Source organism: Nicotiana tomentosiformis, chromosome 2 (assembly GCF_000390325.3).
Source record: "Nicotiana tomentosiformis chromosome 2, ASM39032v3, whole genome shotgun sequence".
Classification (NCBI taxonomy): domain Eukaryota; kingdom Viridiplantae; phylum Streptophyta; class Magnoliopsida; order Solanales; family Solanaceae; genus Nicotiana; species Nicotiana tomentosiformis.
Window position 1 is genome coordinate 47789721 of NC_090813.1, and position 23040 is coordinate 47812760.

Here is a 23040-nt window from a genome sequence, read left to right on the forward strand (position 1 = left end):
CTGAGTCTTCTATTCTCTAGCTTGACCTATCATGACGTCATCATTGTCACTCCTCTTAAATGACCGAAAAAATCCCGTCAGTACGGTTCCCCAAGTCATTAATGAGCGTCAGTTGGTGGTTGGCCACTAGTGCTTTTGAACCGTCGCTGTAAATCCCATAAATATGCCCTCTCTTCATTGACTCAAATTTTACTTTCACTTTCTTCTCCAAAGCCTTTACCTCTTTCGAGTTTCTCCATTTTGCGAAATCCTCAAGTTTTGTTGTTAACCTTTTCTCAAAAATACCAAGTCCTACTACTTCCTTCTTTCTTCAAACTCATACGAAAAATGGCAAAAACATCAAAACGGTACCACAAAAAGAAGCTGCTTCATCTTCTCAACCGGCCGACGGGAAAATGCCGGTGGAACCCCGTATTGAGGAGTGTATTCCCGGGGGGTGTGCGTTAAACTCCGATTTCAAAACCGATAAGGCTTCATCGGTTCCAGGTCGATGCGAGCCTGTGTCAAGATATTTATGCTCGATAACAGAGAAATACCTCGAGCAGGTAAAGAAAGACTGTAACTGGGGGGATAAAGAGGTGGTGATCTCGACCACAGAAGAAGACATAACTACCTATGTAGAAGGGTTTCTAAGTGTTTATACTTACCTTTTCATGCTGGCCCCCCTCGACCCCGTCGTCGTTGATTTTTGTCGTCAGTATCATATAACCCTAGGCCAAATCCATCCTTCCTTTTGGCGAATTGTTATTCTGCTCTGATTCTTCGTGAGCAAAGCCGAGGGGATGCCTTTCACCCTCGACCACCTCATCAGGTTATACAGCCCCCGCCTCGAACGCCGGGCCACCAAAGTGCTATTCTCGAGCATAAACGAGGACAAGGACCAAGGCTGGATGGGCCGGTTCGTTCGAGTGAGGAATTCCGACCTAATCCCGGCTGAGAAGATGCCATTTCCTAAGAGATGTAATATGAAGCGTAAGTATAATCCCACCGTTAGTTCTTATTTATTGTTTGGCCCATTTACTTCTTCTTATCGACATCCCTTTCCATGATGTAGCGGTTGCTTGGATGCATCGTGCAATTCCTAATCTCGAGAACTGGGTTCGGGACTTGGCTTCGACCTCTACGTACGCCGAGCGCTCATGGAGCGAATTATCAAAGGGCCGATGGGAGGCCAAAAATTATGGTAAGCCTCCTTTTCATATATCTGATGATTTGATCAAAATGTCTTTCTTATACTTAACCAATTTTCTTGCGTGTAGGCCTGGGCAAAGATGCGGTCATGAGGCCCCCGTTTGGCGAGGAAAATACTTCGGCCCCGGTTCCGAAACCGGCGAAGGACAACAAGAGAAAAAGGGCCTCGGCTTCCGAGGATCCAAAACTTAAGAAAAGGACGTCCCGTAAGCTGAGAAAGAACATCATCCCTCTGACCGAAGAATGTGTTCGGCATCTAAGGGATGAAGACGAAGAAGAAAACGATGGCTCCGTACTGGTGGCCTGAGTGAAGAAAACCATCGATGCCCCAAGGGCAGCTGGATCGATGGCGGTTGATGAGGCTCCGCCTCGAACTGAGGGGATATCGGAGAAGGACTCAGGAAAAGTCCCCGAGTCATTGGAGATCGAAGATGCCTCTCACCAAAGTGAACAAACGGTGGGTATATCTGAAGGGACCGACCCTGAAGCCCTTCGAACTGAGGAGAACGCCCCAAGTGATTCACTTGGGGCAATAGTAATCAGAGACTCGCCCACTCTCCCTGCTTTTTCCGAAGGGGCTATTTGGGAAGCCCGAGCTTTGGGGACCCTCGAGGTAGACAGAGCTCATGAGGGAGAGGACCCATTCCATGATTTGTTTATAGGTATCGAGGATGCTGCCGGCCCGAGTGATGCATCAAGTCTTTTCTAGGTCTCGATTCCCTTTGTTGATGTCATATTCTTCCATTTTCTTCCTAACTTTGTCTCTTTTTCATTTAGGCTTTAGCTCTTTATCAGGAGGCATTTTCCAAGTCTCGGGCAGAGCTGAGCCGATGTGAGGCTGACTTCCGAGGGCTTTCGGAGGAGAGAAATGCCCTCAAACTTCTTAGTGGGCAAAAAGAGAAAGAGATCGAGGATCTTCAAGCCGAGTTGGACAAGGCTCACCAAGATCAGACAGACCTGATCGGGCAGGTAATGACAATTTTAAAAACCCATGGGCTCGATTCAGGAACGGTGGCTAATATTTCAGTCTCTCAGCTGCAGCAGAAGATTGAGAGGATCGAGTAGTTCCGCGAGGAGATTAGTACGATAAAGGCGAAGTCCTTGGGGTGGAAAGAAGGTATGGACCGCCTTGCTGCAGAAAAAGATTCTGTTCGGGCCCAATTGTCATCGGCTGAAAGTCAGCTTCAAGGACTGAAGGAGAATAGTTCAGCTCAGGAAAAGAAGATAGGAGAGCTCGAGGCTCAGTTGGCTTCCGAACTTGCAAGGGCCAAAACTGAAGCCGAAAAAGCAAAGGCCGAGGCTGAGGCGATCGTGGCCGTCTACCGGGCTGATGCTGAAGCTGCTCAAGCCCAAGCGAGAGAGGATACTGAGATCGCTCAAACTCAAGCATATTGGATTGCTGAACTCGCCAAATACCAATCTCGGAGGGAAACCCTCGAGGAGATCCACGCTCGAGGTTTCGATCTTACCAATGAGATAGTAAAGGCTAGAGAGCATGAAGCCAAAGCTGGAGCGCTGGCCACTTCCGATGATGATGATGATGGCATCAAGAGCGGGTCCGAGAATGGGGAGCACCTCGATGGAGAAGAATCTGCCCCCGGAGGAGATCATGAACCTTAGGATTTTTTACTTTTTGATCTTTTGTATAGGATCCTGATCGGACCTTGTAAATATTCTCATATATATAAAGATCTCTTTCCTTTCCAACTTGTCTTTATTTCATTTATACCTTGTGAAAGTTTTATTTTATTTATGCTTTATGAAAGTTTTGTTCATAAGTTCGAGGCTTAGGAAATTTGATCGAAACTGAACTAGTGTAGTTTTTATAATTGAGTGAGTACTTGCTCGAACTCGGAGTAGGGTGACCCTTAGGTTTTAATTGAGTGAGGATGATTTCTTCGAACTCAAAATAAACTTTCCCTTTAGGCTCTTGAATTAGGTCGATACGACAATAGCAAAAATAATGGCTTTCTCCTACTTTTCGGCTTGAAACATTTATCGTTTAATCATATAAATTATGTTGTGTCTTAACACGAAATAAAGGATTTGCTCGAGAGTTCGAACGGTTCCGTACCCATTAGGATTTTCAAGGGTCGATATTATCGAGACCCTTTGTTTCGTAATGCCTTAGCATAAAATAAAGAATTTGTTCGAGAGTTCGAACGCCTTTGTATCAATTAGGGTTTTCGAGGGTCAATATTATCGAGACCCTTAGAAATTTAGCCGAGGGTAGTCTTTTTTAACCGGTTTGTGCAAAATATTCGAAGGCCTGTTTAATGATGGAAATCGGACGTCTCCGAACCGTGTTGATTTGGCCATAGCCTTTAACTTGGGATTCGCCTTTTGGGCTTGTTCCCCTGTTATACTTCGAACTTGTTTGAAGTATCAGTCCCTGAGTGGGGTGGCCGTGGCCTATATAGCCGAGGATTGCCTTTTTAAGGTCTTACGATCTCGAGGTTTAGTATTTCGATTGTGTCAAGTTTTTGGATGGCAGTCCCCGAGTATTAGGTAAATTGTTTGAATTTCAGTTGTGATCGGCCCTTAAGCCAGTTTTCACCATAGATCATAAGTATGAAATTGTAAAGTATAAATATTTCTAAAGCATGGAGCATCTGGTAAGGAAAAATACTTCTTCCAATAGATTATACATGCGTACATGTCTTGCCATTAGGGATCGAGTAATCTACATGGACATGTTTCATTTGACCGTTTGGTCCTCTACAAAATTTACCTATCGAGACCCTGTCGATATTAAGTATTTTCCTTATAACTATCTGAGAGTGATGCCCCCCAGTATTCGAGGTTGATTGTAAAGGAGCCTCAGATACTGTTGAATTGCTCTAAGTTAGCACGAACAATGGTTGCCTCATTAAAAACCTCGCCGGAAAAACCCATTTGGGATAAAATCCGGTCTAAGGGAAAAAGAGTGCAACGCGTGCTTTCAGACGTAAGGAATGCGTTTGAAGAATCCTTTGATGTCTTCGATTAAACACCTGCAAATGGTTAGTATAAATTATAAATGAAAATGGAGAAGGTCATACCTTAGCAGTAATATCGTTTGAGGAGTGATATATTCCAATTGTTTGGTAATTGTTTGTCGTTTGCCATGCCAAGTTTGTAGGATCCTTTTCCGATGATATCGAGGACCTGGTATGGTCCCTCCCAGTTTAGACCGAGTTTTCCTTCGTTTGGGTCTCGAGTATTGAGGGTGACCTTCCTCATAACCAAGTCCCCGATTTTGAAGTGTCGAAGATTGGCTCTTCGATTGTAGTATTTTTTGATCCGCTGTTTCTATGCGGCCATTCGAACGAAGGCGGCCTCCCATTTTTTATCTAGAAATTTGAAGCTTGTATTCATAGCCTCGTGATTTGACTCTTCCGTTGCATATCGAAACCTGATGCTGGGTTCCCCGACTTCAACCGGGATCAGAGCTTCGGCGCCATATGCTAAAGGAAATGGTGTTGCCCCAGTACTGATTTTTGACGTCATTCGATATGCCCAAAGGACTTCGGGCAATATTTCTCTCCATTTTCCCTTTGCGTCGTTCAATATTTTCTTTAGATTTTGAATGATGGTTTTATTTGTCGATTCAGCCTGTCCGTTCCCGCTAAGATGATATGGCGTCGACAGGATCCTCTTTATTTTGTGATCTTCGAGAAATTTGGTCACTTTGCCGCCGACGAATTGCTTTCCATTGTTGCATACGATCTCGGCAGACATCCCCAATCGGCATATAATGTGGTCCTAGATGAAGTCTATGACTTCTTTCTCTCTAATTTTCTCGAAAGCCTGCGCTTCAATCCACTTAGAGAAATAGTTAGTCATAAACAAAATAAATTTAGCTTTACCTGGGGCCGATGGCAGAGGGCCGACGATATTCATTCCCCACTTCATGAATGGCCATGGGGATAAGACTGAGTGGAGTTGCTCTCTGGGATGGTGAATCATCGGTGCATATCTTTGACATTTGTCGCATTTCGAACAAACTCTTTTGTATCCTTCTCCATATCGGCCCAATAGTATCCTGCTCTGATGACTTTGTGAACCAATGATTCGGCACCAGAATGATTTACGCAGGTGCCTTCGTGGATTTCTCGTAGGACGTAGTCGGTATCTCCTGGTCCCAAACATATTGCCAATGGTCCATCGAACATCCTTCTTTATAGGGTTCCATCTTCGTCCAACGTGAATTGTGCGGCCTTCGTACGTAGATTCCTCGATTTTTTAGGATCTGATGGAAGCTTACCGTTCTTTAGGTACTCGATATATTTGTCCCTCCAATCCCAAGTCAAACTTGTGGAGTTTATTTCGGCGTGGCCTTCTTCGATTACTGACCTTGAAAGTTGTACGACAGTCCCCGAGCTAATCTCGCCATCTTCGACTGATGACCCCAAAATTGCAAGGGCATCGGCCTCACTGTTTTGTTCTCGAGGCACATGATGTAAGGTCCATTCTTTAAATCGATGTAGAGTCACTTGTAATATGTCCAAGTACCTCTGCATTCGATCTTCTCGGACCTTGAAAGTTCTGTTGACTTGGTTTACCATGAGCAGGGAGTCACATTTGGCCTCGATGACTTCTGCTCCCAAACCTTTAGCTAGCTCGAGACCTGCAATCATGGCCTCATACTCGGCCTCATTGTTAGTTAACTTGGAAGTTTTGATAGCTTGCCTAATTGTATTACCCGTGGGCGGCTTCTAGCCTGGACCCCTTCACGTTCGAAGCACCATCAGTGAAGAGGGTCCACACCCCCGATGATGTACCCGATTTTAATAATAGTTCCTTTTCGACCTCGGGTACGAGGGTTGATGTAAAGTCGGCCACGAAGTCCGCTAAGATTTGAGACTTGATGGCCAGTCGGCCCAAAAATTCGGGTTTATGCAAAATATTGCGAAGAGGATAAGTAGTTACCACACAGATCGGGTGACACTGCAAATATGGTTTTAATTTCCTAGAGGTGCTTATTAGGGCCAGCGCTAATTTTTCTAAGTATGGGTACCGGGTTTCAGCCTCGCCTAGAGTTTGACTAACATAGTAAATAGGAAATTGCATACCTTTCTCTTCTCGAACTAGGACTCCACTTACTGCGATCTCCGAGACTGCTAAGTACAAGTAGAGTTGCTCGTCTGCTTTAGAGTTGCTCGTCTTCTTTAGAGTTGCTCGTCTGCTTTCGGAGTATAAAGCAGTGGCGAGCTCAAGAGGTACCACTTTAATTCTTCCAATGCTTGTTGGTATTCCGGGGTCCATGAAAAATTATTCTTCTTTTTGAGCAACGAGAAAAACTTGTGACTTCTATCTGAAGACCTTGAGATGAATTGGCCTAGGGTGGCTATGCGCCCTGTTAATTTTTGTACGACCTTAACATTATTCACGACTGTGATGTCTTTGATCGCCTTGATCTTATCGGAGTTGATTTTGATACCCCGATTTGATACCATAAAGCCGAGGAACTTGCCTGAGCCGACCCCGAATGCACATTTCTCCGGGTCGAGTTTCATGTTGTATTTCCTTAGTATATTGAAGGTCTCCTGGAAATGTGTCAAATGGTCCTCTGCTAGCAGGAAAATAACGAGCATATCGTCAATATAAACTTCCATTGACTTACCTATTTGTTCTTCAAACATTCAATTTACTAAGCGTTGATAAGTGGCACCCACATTTTTTAGTCCAAACGACATTACATTATAACAATAGGTGCCGTACTTAGTGATGAACGAAGTCTTTTCCTGATCCTCCGGGTTCATTTTTATTTGATTGTACCCAAAGTAGGCATCGAGAAAACTATGGATCTCGTGGCCGGCCATGGCATCGATCATGCGATCGATATTCGGCAGAGGAAAAGAGTCTTTAAGACATGCTTGTTTAAATCTTTGTAGTCTACGCACATTCTAAATTTATTTTCCTTTTTAGGGACTACGACTATGTTTGCTAACCATTCGGGATATTTTACCTCCCGAATGGATCCTATTTTGAGAAGTTTGGTTACCTCGTCCTTGATGAATGCATGTTTTACCTCAGACTAGGGTCTTCTCTTTTGTTTTATCGGGCGGAACTTCGGGTCCAAGCTCAGTCGATGTGTAGCAATTTTCGGCGGGATCCCTATCATATCTAAATGGGACCAAGCAAAACAATCCATATTATTGATAAGAAATTTAATGAGTTTGTCACTCCTCCTTTTTCCCGAAGGGGATAGGGATAAGGGAATTTTTCCAATAGAAGTGACATTAATCGAAATGAGATTATTTATTTAATTTCAGAGTTGCCACTTGGGATAATTTTATGGTGTCCCAAGTCACCGGTTTATTTTAAATCCCAACTCGAGGAACATGACTCTATTTTTGGTCCGCGAACACAGAAGACCACGTAAGGAATTCTGTTAACCCGGGAGAAGGTGTGAGGCACTCTCGGATTCTGTGATTTTAGCATGGTCGATTTTAATCATACCTGGCTTAATTGATTGAATTACTTATTTCAGAACCTTTTTTTATTTTTATATTTTTACCGCTTTTAATTATGTCGTTATGGATTTATCTTTGAAACAGATCACATGTGTGTAAATCCGTTTATTTGGGGCGCTAGAATCATGTCACGCGTACGTGTACACAATTAGTCCCGCTTTATTAATATTAAGATTGTTTGGCCAAAGTCGCGCAAACGCGTACTTTGATTTATTCTGGGTATCGTAATCATGTCACGCGAATGTGTACACAATTACAATAGTAGATTTAATGCGCGCCTAAAGCAAACTACAATATTCGAAGACTGTTTGTCCTAAAACTAGTTTAAGATTGTTGCAAGGCCAAGAGTTTACAAATATAGAATTTAACAAAAAAATGAAGCAAATCAGCTTGGCATAAGCTTCTAATATGAGAAAGCTCATCTCATAGATTCCTATATGAGTTTTCCTTTCATTGAGTGATTGAGTTGACTAGAGTATGATCGGTTATTCTATTAGATTAGTTTGATATTATTTCAGTCAATGAATGGTCTATGGGTGAGATCTCACACAAATCGGTTATGAGAAGACATGTGGTAAGCGTGAAGCTCATAACATTAAGCTTTATACATAACAAGGTTTGTCACTTAGCCAATAAGTAAAATACTGCACCGATGGATGATGTCCAAATGGGCTTTCATGTGAAGCCCAGTCATATTAGGCCTTCAGCTTTCTGATTTCCACTTGAAGTCTGGACCTTGCAGCTGTAGAGTCCAATTAATTAGAACCTTAGACAAAGGCTAGCTATGCCCATAACTAGTCACACAGATGAAAAGTATTTCAAACGAGTTTAACACCAGCTCAAATTGAATCACGTATACAATATCATACTTAAACTAACATTCATGTCTCCTCTTGTCAATAAACTATGAATAATAAAGCTATTTTGAGTAAGAGGGACTCGTGCTAAACTGTTGTACAATGGTATTCCATAATTTATATTTCTTGAACATTAACCATCAATCTACTGAATCTATATAACTACATTCACTGATAATGAACATGAGTTATTACAACTTTATATCAAGAATCATATTAATAACCATACTAACTGGGATTAGGTAATTACAATAGATGACCACTTTCAATTGATAAAGCTTTAAAATCTGGCCAAGCACTGGTCATATTTCTGAGCTCATCTCCAACATTTCTGACATCTCACTTCTTAGGCCACAAATCTAACAGGAAATTTCCAGAACTTCACATGTATGAACCCAACAACAGCAAACCAAATCTCAGCAGTCAAAAATCAGAGAATAGAACTGATAATTGTTTTATCACTCATGTTACCAACATGTATGAAGATTTATCCAACCATTTTTTCTTCAATTTAAACTCAAATTTGCAGTCAAACATAGAGAAATATCTAGTATACATGTAAACTAGCAAACAACAAAAATTTCAAAGCAATGTGGTATTCAAATAACAACTACATTATTTGAAGATATCAGCACATATCTCAACAGCAACAAAGAAAGCGAAGAAGAAAATAAATCTCTGAAATTGAGAAGTGCAGCAAGAACACAGCTTAACAGCAACAACAAATATCAGCAGATAAATAACACATGATATCTTTAATTTTCAACCCAGAAATCCTTGAAAACATTCCAGTAAAAGAAGCAGCAGAAGGTGAGGCTACCTCCTAAGTCTTCATTGTTTTTTTTATTATTATGTTTTTATCAAAAATGAAATCTTAGAGTGTTATTGGCAGAGAAGATCGGTATGGGAGTAAAAAATGGAAAAACTCTCGAGTGGATTTTGTGCCAAAATGAATCTCCCCCTAATGAATGAAAAAGGGTCATTTTGTAGAAGATTTCTAGGGCAACAAAACCTGATTTTCCTAATTTATTTACACCCTTTAAACTTTTGTTATTGACTCCTAGACCCTAAAATATGAGCTGTTTCTGTTTTCTTTTGCAGAGACCAGCCCTTTTCTTTCTTCTAGAAACTTCTTTTTGTTGTAACAGAAAAGACTCCTCAAGCTAAAGACCTAAACTAACCCCCTAATACCCCTGTATTTGCAATACCAACAACATGGGTCATCCGGCCAAAAAGGCCCAATACAGGCCCAGTCCAGCTTTAATAAAGAAAGATCCCAAAACACAACAAATACCATATTTTTGCATTCCAATTATAAACAGGGATTTTACTAAATATTTAACTTTTAATTAATCTAAATAAGTTTATAAGTTAAATTAATTGAGCATGCAATTAATAGTGAAATTTAATTAACTAACTGAAAAGAAAAGAAAGGGAGAAATAAAAACAGAGCAAGAACAAATGAGGAAAAAGAATACTAATTTAAAACCTAAAGAAATGAATGAACGAAACAAACCGCGAGCAACGAGAGTGGTGAACTCTGGCCGCGAACGAAGAGTAGACCGGACTCTGGTAGCTTCGAAATGGGTTGAAACTAACCTAAAATGATTGCTCTCATCAAGAGCACTCGATTCATGTGAGTCTCGAACCAAAACGAACAAAAATACCAAAGCGATTTGGAACAGGCCGGACTAGGGTTTTTCTGGAATTTTGGATCTAAAATTCGCTAAATTTGGTGGGATTTTGGGGAAAACTGATGGTCGATGATGTGAGGAGTGTGGGGTGTGCATTTGGGCGGATTTGGAGGTCTTTTGGTGGTGCTAGGGTGGCGGCCGCAGGTGGGGGTCTGTGAGAATTTGGGGCTGCTAGGGTTAGGGATTTGAGAGAGATAAAGAGAGTGAAAGGGGGGTAGGGCATCTCTAAGGGTCTTGGGGGGGGAGGGGGGTTCCGACACTTATAAGGGAAGGGGTGGGGGAGTTCGGAGCCGTTGGATGGGGAGGAGATCAACGGTTGAGATAGGGCATCACCAAAACGGCGTCGTTTGGTTATCTTAGTGAAGGGAACGAACTGGACGGGTAATTGGTGTGAGTTTAAAGGGAAATTGGGCCACTGAAATGGTTATGGCCCAATTCTGAACCAAACAACCTTTCATTCATTTGTTTTTTGAATTTTTAAATCCTAACAACATTAATTAAAAACCTAAGTTAAGTTCTAAAACAATCTAATTTGTGAAATTGAATTAATTATCTATTTCTAACATAAAAATAATTAATTAACTTAAAATTAATGAAAGAAAAATACTAATTTTAAAACTAAAAACTAAATTTGTAAAAATGACCATTTTTTGTGATTTTTATTTAATAATGCAATTAACTCACGTAATTAAATCCTAAATACAATTAAGGCCTAAAATGTTATGCAATGAATATTTTAGATATTTTTTGGTATTTGTCTATGATTTTAAAAATATTAAACATGCAAACAACAATTAACAGCAGATTCATAAAAATTCTATAAAAACTAGAATAATTAAAAAACATCTATTTTCGTGGATTTTTTAGGAGTATTTTAGTCGGCCAAAAATCACGAGCTCACAGCTGGCCCTCTTTGCTTGGAAAGATGAAGAGTTTTCGGGAAAATATAGAGTGAGCAAATATGAGCAATATTTGCCCGTTTGGATACTCCACGGGAAGCGTTTTAAAAAAGTTTGACCGAACCTTGCTTCGGAGGTTGCCTACATATCCCTGGCTATAAAGAAATCAGGTCGGTGTAGTTCTGGAAGTTTTGGTAGCTGGGACTACCGAGAAGCTGTGATATCACTGCTGTTGTTGCTGTTACTGCTGCTGAGCTCCTTATTACACCAAAGTCAAAATGAAAAAGACTAACTAAATCTATCAGCTACGAGTTACAAGACTCCTATCTATAAATATTCTGAAGTTTGATCTTGAATCTTGGCTGGTTCTTCATGCAGACTCTTATCTGAATCTTGATGCTTGCTAGTTACAGGTGCTAGTTCATTCTTCTTCAGCTTTTCAGATCAGTATGGGACAAGCTTGTGGAATGATTCATGTTTTGGGCGGTCCAGATCGTTTCTCTGCCTCTGCACTTTGGTTTTAACTCTTTTCTTTTCCTTCTTTTATTCTGGACTGAGACTTCTTATTTTGGTCGTCTCGAATCCTGTGCCTCGAGGTATAACCTGCTCAGGCATCAAAACAAACGAACGAATTTTTTCTACCCCTGTTTTCACTAGGAAAATTTCGTGAGTTATTATAATGAAATCCTATACTACTTCATTATTGAAAGCGATAAAAGGGCGGGAATGGTGTACCCGGAGGAAACGTAGGCTAGAGAGTGGAGACCCTATGTATAAAATAAAATCAACTAGGGATTGGAGACCCTATGCTGGCATCCGGTTATGCTGACATCAACTAGGGAGTGGAGACCCTACATTGGCATCAACTAGGGAGTGGAGACCCTATGTTAGCATCAGGTTATGCTGGCATCAACTAGGGAGTGGAAACCCTATATTGGTATCAACTAGGGAGTGTAGACCCTATGTTGGCATCAGGTTATGCTGGCATCAACTAGGGAGTAGAGACCCTATATTGGCATCAACTAGAGAGTGGAGACCCTATGTTGGCGTCAGGTTATGCTAGCATCAATTAGGGAGTGGAGACCCTATGTTGGCATCAACTAGGGAGTGTAGACCCTATGTTGGCGTCAGGTTATGCTGGCATCAACTAGGGAGTGGAGACCCTATATTGACATCACCGAGGGAGTGGAGACCCTATATTGGCATCAACTAGGGAGTGGAGACCCTATATTGGCATAAACTATGGAGTGGAGACCCTATGTTGGCGTCAAGTTATGCTGGCATCAACTAGGGAGTGGAGACCCTATATTAGAATTAGGTTATGCTGGCATCAACTAGGGAGTGGAGACCCTAAGTTGGAAAATCATCAACTAGGGAGTGAAGACCCTATGCTGACATCAGGTTATGCTGGCATCAACTAGGGAGTGGATACCCTACGTTGGAAAATCATCAACTAAGGAGTGGAGACCTTATGTTGGCATCAGGTTATGATGGAATCAACTAGGGATTGGATACCTTATATTGGCATCAACTAGGGAGTGGAGACCCTATACTGACATCAGGTTATGCTGGCATTAACTAAGGAGTGGAGACCCTACGTTGGAAAATCATCAACTAAGGAGTGGAGACCCTATGGTGGCATCAGGTTATGCTGGCATCAACTAGGGAGTGGAGACCCTATGTTGGCATCAACTAGAGAGTGGAGACCCTACATTAGCATCAGGTTATGCTGAAACCAACTAGGGAGTGGAGACCATACGTTGAAAAATCATCAACTAAGGATTGGAGACCCTATGTTGGCATCAGGTTATGCTGGCATCAACTAGGGAGTGAAGACCCTATATTGGCATCAACTAGGGAGTGGACACCCTATATTGGCATCAGGTTATGCTGGCATCAAGTAGGGAGTGAGGACCCTATATTGGCATTAACTAGGGAGTGAAGACCCTTTATTGACATCACGTTATGTTTGCATCAACTAGGAAGTGGAGACCCTACATTGGAAAATCATCAACTAAGGAGGGTAGACCCTATGTTGATATCAACTAGGGAGTATAGACCCTATATTGGCATCAACTAGGGAGTAGAGACCCTATATTGGCATCAGGTTATGCTGGAATCAACTAGGGAATGGAGATACTACGTTAGAAAATTATCAACTAAGGAGTGGAGACCCTATGGTGGCATCAGGTTATGCTGGCATCAACTAGGGAGTGGAGACCCTATGTTGGCATCAACTAGAGAGTGGAGACCCTACATTAGCATCAGGTTATGCTGACATCAACTAGGGAGTGGAGACCACACGTTGAAAAATCATCAACTAAGGATTGGAGACCCTATGTTGGCATCAGGTTATGCTGGCATCAACTAGGGAGTGAAGACCCTATATTGGCATCAACTAGGGAGTGGACACCCTATATTGGCATCAGGTTATGCTGGCATCAAGTAGGGAGTGAGGACCCTATATTGGCATCAACTAGGGAGTGAAGACCCTTTATTGACATCAGGTTATGTTGGCATCACCTAGGAAGTGGAGACCCTACGTTGGAAAATCATCAACTAAGGAGGGGAGACCCTATGTTGACATCAACTAGGGAGTGTAGACCCTATATTCGCATCAACTAGGGAGTAGAGACCCTATATTGGCATCAGGTTATGCTGGAATCAACTAGGGAGTGGAGATACTACGTTGGAAAATCATAAACTAAGGAGTGGAGACCCTATGTTGGCATCAGGTTATGCTGGCATCAACTAGGGGGTGGAGAAAATCATCAACTAAAGAGTGGAGACCCTATGTTGGCATCAGGTTATGCTGGCATTGACTAGGGAGTGAAGACCCTATATTGGCATCAACTAAGGAGTGGAGACCTATGTTGGCATTAACTAGGGAGTGGAGACCCTACATTGGAAAATCATCAACTAAGGAGTGGAGACCCTATGCTGGCATCAGGTTATGCTGGTATCAACTAGGGAGTAGAGACCCTATATTGGCATTAACTATGGAGTGGAGACCCTATATTAGCATCAGGTTATACTGGCATCAACTAGGGAGTGGAGATCCTATGTTGGAAAATCATTAACTAAGGAGTGGAGATCCTATGTTGGCATCAGGTTATGCTGGTATCAATTAGGGAGTGGAGACCCTATATTGGCATCAGGTTATGCTAGCATCAACTAGAGAGTGGAGATCCTGCGTTGGAAAATCATCAACTAAGGAGTGGAGACCCTATGTTGGCATTAGGTTATGCTGGCATCAACTAGGGAGTGGAGACCCTATATTGGCATTAGGTTATGTTGGCATCAACTAGAGAGTAGAGACCCTACATTGGAAAATCATCAACTAAGTAGTGGAGATCCTATGTTGGCATCAGGTTATGATGGCATCAACTGGGGGTGGAGACCCTATGTTGGAAAATTATCAACTAAGGAGTGGAGACCCTATGTTGGCATCAGGTTATGTTGGCATCAACTAGGGAGTGGAGACCCTATATTGGCATCGGTTATACTGGCATCAACTAGGGAGCGGAGACCCTACGTTGGAAAATCATCAACTAAAGAGTGGAGACCCTATGCTGGCATCAGGTTATGCTGGCATCAACTAGGGAGTGGAGACCCTATATTAGCATCAACTAAGGAGTGGAGACCTTATATTGGCATCAGGTTATGCTGGCATCAACTAGAGAGTGGAGACACTACGTTGGAAAATCATTAACTAAGGAGGGGAGACCCTATGTTGGCATCAGGTTATGCTGGCATCAACTAGGGAGTGGAGACCTTATATTGGCATCAACTAGGGAGTGGAGACCCTATATTGGCATCAGGTTATGATGGAATCAGCTAATGAGTGGAAATCCTACGTTGGAAAATCATCAACTAAGGAGTGAAGACCCTATGTTGGCATCAGGTTATGCTGACATCAACTAGGGGGTGGAGACCCTACGTTAGAAAACCATCAACTAAGGAGTGGAGACCCTATGTTGGCATCAGGTTATGCTGGCATCAACTCGGGAGTGGAGACCTTATATTGGCATCAACTAGGGAGTGAAGACCCTATGTTGGTGTCAGGTTATGCTTGCATCAACTAGGGAGTAGAGACCCTACGTTGGAACATCATTAACTAAGGATTGGAGACCCTATGTTGGCATCAGTTTATGCTGGTATCAACTAGGGAGTGGAGACCCTATTTTGGCATCAACTAGGGATTGGAGACCCTATATTGGCATCAGGTTATGCTGGCATCAACTATAGAGTGGAGATCCTACGTTGGAAAATCATCAACTAAGGAGTGGAGACCCTATGTTGGCATCAGGTTATGCTGGCATCAACTAGGGAGTGGAGACCTTTTATTGACATCAACTAGGGAGTGGAGACCTTATATTGGCATCAGGTTATGCTAGCATCAACTAGGGTGTGGAGACCCTACGTTAGAAATCATTAACTAAGGAGTGGAGATCCTATGTTGGCATCATGTTATGCTGGCATTAACTAGGGGTGGAGACCATACGTTGGAAAATGATCAACTAAGGAGTGGAGAACCTATGTTGGAATCAGGTTATGCTGGCATCAACTAGAGAGTGGAGACCCTATTTTGGCATCAACTATGGAGTGGAGACCCTATGTTGGCATCAGGTTATGCTGGCATCAACTAAAAGTGGAGATCCTACATTGGAAAATCATCAACTAAGGAGTGGAGACCCTATGTTGGCATTAAGTTATGCTGGCATCAACTAGGGAGTGTAGACCCTATATCGGCATCAACTAGGGAGTGGAGACCCAATGTTGGAGAATCATCAACTAAGGAGTGGAGATCCTATGTTGGCATCAAGTTATGCTGGCATCTACTGGGGTGGAGACCTTACGTTGGAAAATCATCAACTTAGGAGTGGAGACCCTATGTTGGCATCAGGTTATGCTGGTATCAACTAGGGAGTGGAGACCCTATATTGGCATCAGGTTATTCTGGCATCAACTAGGGAGTGGAGACCCTACGTTGGAAAATCATTAACTAAGGAGTGGAGACCCTATGCTGGCATCAGGTTAAACTGGTATCAACTAGGGAGTGGAGACCCTATATTGGCATCATCTAAGGAGTGGAGACCCTATATTGGCATCGGGTTATGCTGGCATCAACTCGAGATTGGAGACCCTACGTTGGAAAATCATCAACTAAGGAGGGGAGACCCTATGTTAGCATCAGGTTATGCTGGCATCAATTAGGTAGTGGAGACCCTATATTGTCATCAACTAGGGAGTGGAGACCTTATATTGGCATTAGGTTATGCTGGCATCAACTAGGGAGTGGAGATCCTACGTTGGAAAATCATCAACTAAGGAGTGGAGACCCTATGTTGGCATCAGGTTATGCTGACATCAACTAGGGGGTGGAGACCCTACGTTGGAAAATCATCAACTAAGGAGTGGAGAACCTATGTTGGTATCAGGTTATTTTGGCATTGAGTAGGTAGTGGAGACCCTATATTGACATCAACTAGGGAGTGGAGACCCTATATTGGCATCAACTAGGGAGTGGAGACCCTATGTTGGCGTCAGGTTATGCTGGCATCAACTAGGGAGTGAAGACCCTACGTCAGAAAATCATCAACTAAGGAGTGGAGACCCTATGTTGGCTTCAGGTTATGCTGTCATCAACTAGGGAGTAGAGTCCTTATATTGGCATCAATTAGGGAATGGAGACCCCATGTTGGAAAAAACGCAGTTAGGGATTGGAGACCCTATACTACCATGATTTTGAATTTTTTTTCCCATCATTTTCATCATCATTTCTTATTTCTTTTCTTTTTACTATTTCAAAGAATGGGTAAATGAATAGAATTTTGGAGAAAACCTCCCTTTTTGAGTTGTTGCTGTAAAGTTGTTTCTAACCCTTGCGCAGTTTCATTTTGGTTACACCTGCTTCTTGCAAGGTTGCTTTTGGATTGCACCTGTTTCCTGTTTTTCAAACAAAGAACAATTTGTTAGTTTGAAACAGTGGTTGGTTTTATGGCCTTGGGCGTTTCGGTCACTTGATCTCGGCCTGACTTCGTTGATGAAGATCTCAATTGCTTGCTTGTTCCCTGAGGACTGATTCATTCCTGGCCCTAGAGAACCTCTGGCTTTTCCATACTTTGCCATGACGGTTAATCACGTGGGACTTAAACTTTCAATTTTATTTTGCCTTTGTGGGCATTTGACTTTGATTTCCTTTATTTTTAGGAGTTTTTGGTTTTGAAACATCGGCCACCATGGGCAGACGAAGTCGACTTGATCCCCCTGCCGAGGCTGAGTGCCTTTTGAATATTTGCTTTACCATACAAAAGCCCTGTAAATCAATCTTGCCGTCATTTCTTTGTCTTGGTTTCAGAACAGAATTAGACCGAAAGGGATTCAAAGAAAAGCAAACAATGAAACAGACAAATGGATTTGGACGAGATGTATCCCTTTCGAGGAAAATGAAGAAGGACTTATCTGGAATGCATGCGGACTTCAATGAACATGACATGCCTCTTGGACTGGATGCTGATCTGTGTAAACCGTCCAGCTTTCAGAAATTCATCACAACTTTTGCCTCGAAACCGTGAAACCTTGCCCAGGACTATGTCGATGATTGTGAGAATCCTCTTTTGATCAATGGTGCCCTTTGCGGGTTTTCACCAGCCAACCTCTCTCATTTCTTTTCTCACCGTCATTTTATAGTGCTCTTTGCGAGTTTTCACTAACAAGACTCTATCATTTTCAATTTCTCTACTTATCATTGCCTTATAGTGCCCATGATGGTTTTCACCGACAATACTCTCTCATTTTATTTCTCTCATTTGGTGGCAACAGGTCCAAGTAAAATTCTCGCTGATTGATCAGAAGGACTTAAAAAGGATTTAGATAAAAGGTTTTGGATCGGGTTACAACTTCAGAACCTTCAGGCGGAACCATCGCCGAACCGTTATAACTTCAACCCAGTTTCAACTTTGGGGAAATGTGGATTTTTATTTTGGTATGACAAAACCCCAGGGAGAGGCTGCCTACGTATCCTTTCGGAATCAAGTCGAACGTAGTTCAAGGAAACTATTTTTTTTTTTGTATATGAGTTTCAGGTTCCGAAGACGGTGATCAAAGAAAAGTAAGCGGCTCAAAGGGTTTGCAAAGGGTTGATAGTGTTTGGGTAGCGAGAATGAAATCCTTCGTCATCCCAATCGGAGAGTATTAAGACCGCGAAAGGGGTTAAACATAATACCTTTTATTCGCATCCACAATGACAACTGTTTCGGGATCATTTCCTTCAATGTCTCCCAAGAACAATGCCCCTTTCAGCAACAAGTTTCTTATAATGTACAGACCTTTCCAATTTGGAGCGAACTTTCCTTTTGCTTCCTCATGATCCGGGAGAATACGCCTTAGAACGAGTTGCCCCACTTCAAAGTTTCTAGGCCGCACTTTCTTGTTGTAGGCGCGGACCATTCTTTGTTGGTACAACTGCCCGTGACAAACCGTGGCCATCCGCTTTTCATCAATCATAGTTAATTGTTCCAGCCGGGTCTTGACCCATTCATCATCGTCGATCTCTGCTTCAACAATGATTCGAAGAGAGGGAATTTCAACCTCTACAGGTATTACAGCTTCAGTGCCATAAGCCAATAAGTAAGGCATGACCCCAACTGATATGCGCACAGTTGTGCGATATCCCAATAATGCAAAAGGCAGCTTCTCATGCCACTGTCTAGAACTTTGAATCATTTTCCTGAGGATCTTCTTGATGTTCTTATTTGCCGTTTCAACAACGCCATTGGCTTTGGGCCGGTAAGGGGTAGAGTTGCGATGTGTAATTTTAAACTGTTCGCATACCTCCCTCGTCAAGTGACTATTCAGATTTGTAGCATTGTCTGTAATGATAGTGTTTGGAATACCAAAACGACAAATAATGTTGGAATGCACGAAGTCCACCACTGCTTTCTTGGTGACGGCTTTGAAAGTGACTGCTTCAACCCACTTTGTGAAATGATAAATGGCAACCAGGATGAATCTGTGCCCATTTGAAGCTTTCGGCTCGATTGGCCCAATGACATCCATACCCCAAGTGACAAACGACCAAGGTGCTGACATTGGATGCAACTCTGAAGGCGGTGCATGAATCAGGTTACTGTGTATCTAACACTGATGACACCTTCGGACAAAACTGAAGCAATCATTTTCCATGGTCATCCAGTAATACCCTGCCCGCAGGATTTTCTTTGCGAGGACATATCCGTTCATGTGGCCCCCACACATTCTTGAATGCACTTTGTTCATGATCTTTTCAGCTTCTTTGGCATCTACACACCTTAAAAGATTCAGATCTGGAGTTCTTTTGTACAAAACTTCTCCGCTTAGGAAGAAACTGTTGGCAAGCCTTCTGATGGTTCTCTTTTGGTCTTCGCTGGCTTGCTCGGGGTATTCCTTTATTTTTAAGAACTTTTTGATATCATGGTACCATGGTTGAACATCTGGTTCTATTTCAACTGCATTGCAATAACCATGTCTTTCTCGAATTTGGATCTCCAATGGGTTAATATGGACATTGCCCGGATACGACAGCATTGCAGCCAAGGTAGCTAGTGCATCAGCTAGCTCATTATGGAATCGAGGAATATACCTGAATTTAACGGACTTGAACCATTTGCTAAGATCTTCCACATGCTGCTTGTATGGGATAAGCTTGATGTCTCGAGTTTCCCACTCACCCTGGGCTTGCCGAATGATCAAATTAGAATCTCCCATGATCAATAATTCTTCCACATCCAGATCAACTGCCATGTTCATGCCCATAATGCACGCTTCATACTCGGCAGTGTTGTTCGTACAGAAGAACCGAAGCCGGGCTGTGGCCGGATAGTGCTGAACAGTGGGCGAAATCAAAATTGCACCAATCCCATCACCTTTTGCATTTACAGCTCCATCTAAGAACATTTTCCAAGCACTGGTGTGCTCAGGAATTATTTCAACTGAGTTTACTTTCTCATCCAGAAAGTATGTACTTAGGGGTTGGTATTCATCATTAACCGGGTTCTCAGCTAGATGATCTGCCAAGGCTTGAGCTTTCATCGTTGTGCGAGTGACATAGACAATGTCGAACTCAGTGAGCAGGATTTGCCATTTTGCAAACCTTCCCATAGGCATTGGTTTCTGGAATATGTACTTCAGAGGATCTATTCTGGTTATGAGATATGTGGTGTAGGTCAAAAGATAATGTCTGAGCTTCTGGGCGACCCAAGTTAGGGCGCAACAAGTTCTTTCCAACAAAGTATACTTGGCTTCATAACGGGTAAACATCTTGCTCAAGTAGTATATGGCCTGCTCTCTCTTCCCGGTCACTTTATGTTGCCCTAGGACACAGCCAAAAGAATTTTCCAGGACTGTCAGGTACAAAAACAAAGGTCTCCCGGGCTCGGGTGGAACCAACACTGGCGGATTTGACAGATATTCTTTGATCTTATCAAAAGCCTCTTGATATTCATCTGTCTATTTGATCGCTGCATCTTTCTTCAGCAACTTAAATATGGGCTCACACGTGGTAGTAAGCTAAGCAATGAACCTGCTAATGTAATTCAATCTTCCCAGTAGACTCATGACCTCTTTCTTGGTTCTCGAAGGTGAAAAATCCCGAATAGCCTTTATCTTTTTTGGATCTAGCTCGATACCCCTCCGGCTAACTATAAACCCCAGAAGTTTCCCAAATGGAACTCCGAATGCTCATTTAGCTGGATTCAATTTCAAGTCATACTCGCGCAGACGCTCAAAGAACTTTCTCAAATCCCGCACATGGTGTTCCTGCGTTTTGGACTTAATGATTATATCATCCATATATACCTAAATTTCCTGGTGCATCATGTCGTGGAAAATGGCAGTCATGGCTCTCATGTAGGTTGCCTCGGCATTTCAGACCAAATGGCATGACCCTGTAACAGTAAGTGTCCCAAGGTGTGGTGAAAGTCGTCTTTTTTGCCTCTTCTTCATCCATTAGAACCTGGTGATACCTAGCATAACAATCCATGAAAGACTGTATCTCATGTTTCGCACAGTTGTCAACAAGAATATGGATGTTTGGCAATGGGAAGTTGTCCTTAGGGCTTGCTTAGTTCAGATCCCGATAATCAACACACATTCAGGTTTTCCCGTCCTTCTTTGGCACTGGGACCATATTAGCCAACCATGTGGTGTATCAGACCACTCGGATTACACCAACTTTCAATTGTTTAGTGACTTCTTCTTTGATCTTATCACTGATGTCTATTTTAAATTTTCTTTGCTTTTGTTTGACGGGTGGGTAACCGGGATAAGTTGGCAATTTATGTACCACCAAATCGACACTCAGCCCTGGCATATCATCATAGGACCGTGTGAACAAGTCTTTGAATTCAAACAAAACTTGGATCAATGCATCTCTAGTTCTTTCATCGGCATGAATGCTTATCATGGTTTTCCGGACCTCTTATGAACTGCCTAGAATAAATGGCTTGGTTTCATTTAAGTTTAGCTTAGGCTTATTCTCGAATTGTTCCAATTCTTGATTTATTTTCCTAAAAGCCTCACCTTCATCATATTCTGGTTCTTGATTCATTATTTCACAGTTAGACATCATTTTAGGATCTGGGCATGAAGTCCGCAAGCATGTCATGTTATTTAAGTCCGCATTATTAGAACTGAAAAGAAAAAGATAAGAAAATAGAAAAAATCAGAAAGAATAAAAAAGATTCATAGACGATGAAATATTGATTTCATTTCATTGAATTTGAAGATAGGAGGGTTTGCAATGAAATGAAAAGACAACAAGATAAAAACATTCGAGTTACACCCTGAAATAACTCGGAATACAGAAAAGATAGCAAGACTGAACTACGGGGATTCCCGCCTGACAGGGAATGGAGTAGCCTTCAATTTTTGAAGTTTAGCATTTGGCCATATGTACTTCACCTCATCAGTGCTTGAGCCTTCCCCCGGTTTGACCATGTGAACCTCGTACAACATTTGTCTCATTGCCTCACAAATGTCCTCAATTTCTTCGGCTGTGAAGGCCTCTTATTCTTCTTCTATATACTTTGGCTTAACAAATGACTTGGCGAGATGCGGGACTGGCTGAGGCAAGACCCATCCATTTTTCTTACGCTTATCGGCCCATTTTATGTCGGCATTGCTACCTTGGAAACCTTTGCCAAAGAACTTCTCATTGGCAGTCAAAGTGACGGGCTCTGTGATTCCTTGTAAGGATACCCCGAGCCCTTTACCGGGCTTGTACCCATGTTTGATCATTTTATTGGTCACCATGATTGATGCATTTGATAAGCAGGGTTGAGGAAACGGGGTTCCTTCTTCGCACTGGTCAGCAACCATAATTTCAAAGGCTTGATAGACAATGTGCTCACTTCCCTCTCTACCCTCGAGACACGAGACTGACGGGTCCCTATAAATAGACTGTTCATCCTCCCCGTGGATGATAATTTCTTGGTTTTCATGTTCAAACTTGACCATTTGATGGAGAGTAGACGGCACAGCTCTTGCGGTATGGATCCATGGTCTTCCTAGGAGAGAGTTATATGAAGTATCCATGTCCAAAACTTGGAACATTACTTCAAAGTCCACATGGGCCAATGGTTAGAATCAAGTCAATTTCCCCTATCGTATCTCTCTTGATGCCATCAAAAGAGCGCACACAGACATTGTTTGGTCTAATCCTTTCTGTCCCGATTTCCATCCTCTGTAGCGTTGAGAGAGGGCAAATGCCGACTTCGGACCCACCGTCTAGCACAACCCTATTCACATAATATCCTTCACACTTGATAGTCAAATGAAGGGCTTTGTTGTGAGAGGCTCCCTCTGGAGGCAAGTCATTGCGGCTGAAGGAGATCCAGTTGAATTCAAAAAATCGCTCAGCCATTCTTTCCAATTATTCAACTGAAGTTTCAATCGGGACATA

The 23040-nt window shown here is 42.4% G+C and overlaps 2 protein-coding genes across 2 annotated transcripts; one reads left to right on the plus strand and one right to left on the minus strand.

Moving 5' to 3' along the window:
• Window positions 1–2310: 2310 nt before the first annotated feature.
• LOC138904739 (uncharacterized) lies at window positions 2311–2811 on the plus strand. Its single transcript, XM_070193244.1, has one exon. It carries the CDS (start codon window positions 2311–2313, stop codon window positions 2809–2811), a length of 501 nt encoding a protein of 166 aa, XP_070049345.1.
• Window positions 2812–19238: 16427 nt separating this feature from the next.
• Window positions 19239–22673, minus strand: LOC138904740 (uncharacterized). Its single transcript, XM_070193245.1, has 3 exons — window positions 22165–22673; window positions 21660–21769; window positions 19239–20452 (listed from the first exon to the last, which is right to left on the minus strand). Exons 1-3 carry the CDS (start codon window positions 22671–22673, stop codon window positions 19239–19241), a joined length of 1833 nt encoding a protein of 610 aa, XP_070049346.1.
• Between the last annotated feature and the right edge of the window lie 367 nt (window positions 22674–23040).

What these genes read in the sequence shown, in the direction of transcription:
- LOC138904740 (XM_070193245.1), bottom strand. Translation starts at nt 22,673, where the DNA reads ATGGATACTTCATATAACTCTCTCCTAGGAAGACCATGGATCCATACC. An exon ending in AAGTCATTTGTTAAGCCAAA is followed by an intron (nt 21,770 to 22,164) that starts GTATATAGAAGA and finishes TTTTCTTTTCAG; the next exon opens with TTCTAATAATGCGGACTTAA. An exon ending in AGAACCAGAATATGATGAAG is followed by an intron (nt 20,453 to 21,659) that starts GTGAGGCTTTTA and finishes GCTGTGTCCTAG; the next exon opens with GGCAACATAAAGTGACCGGG.
- LOC138904739 (XM_070193244.1), top strand. Translation starts at nt 2,311, where the DNA reads ATGGACCGCCTTGCTGCAGAAAAAGATTCTGTTCGGGCCCAATTGTCA.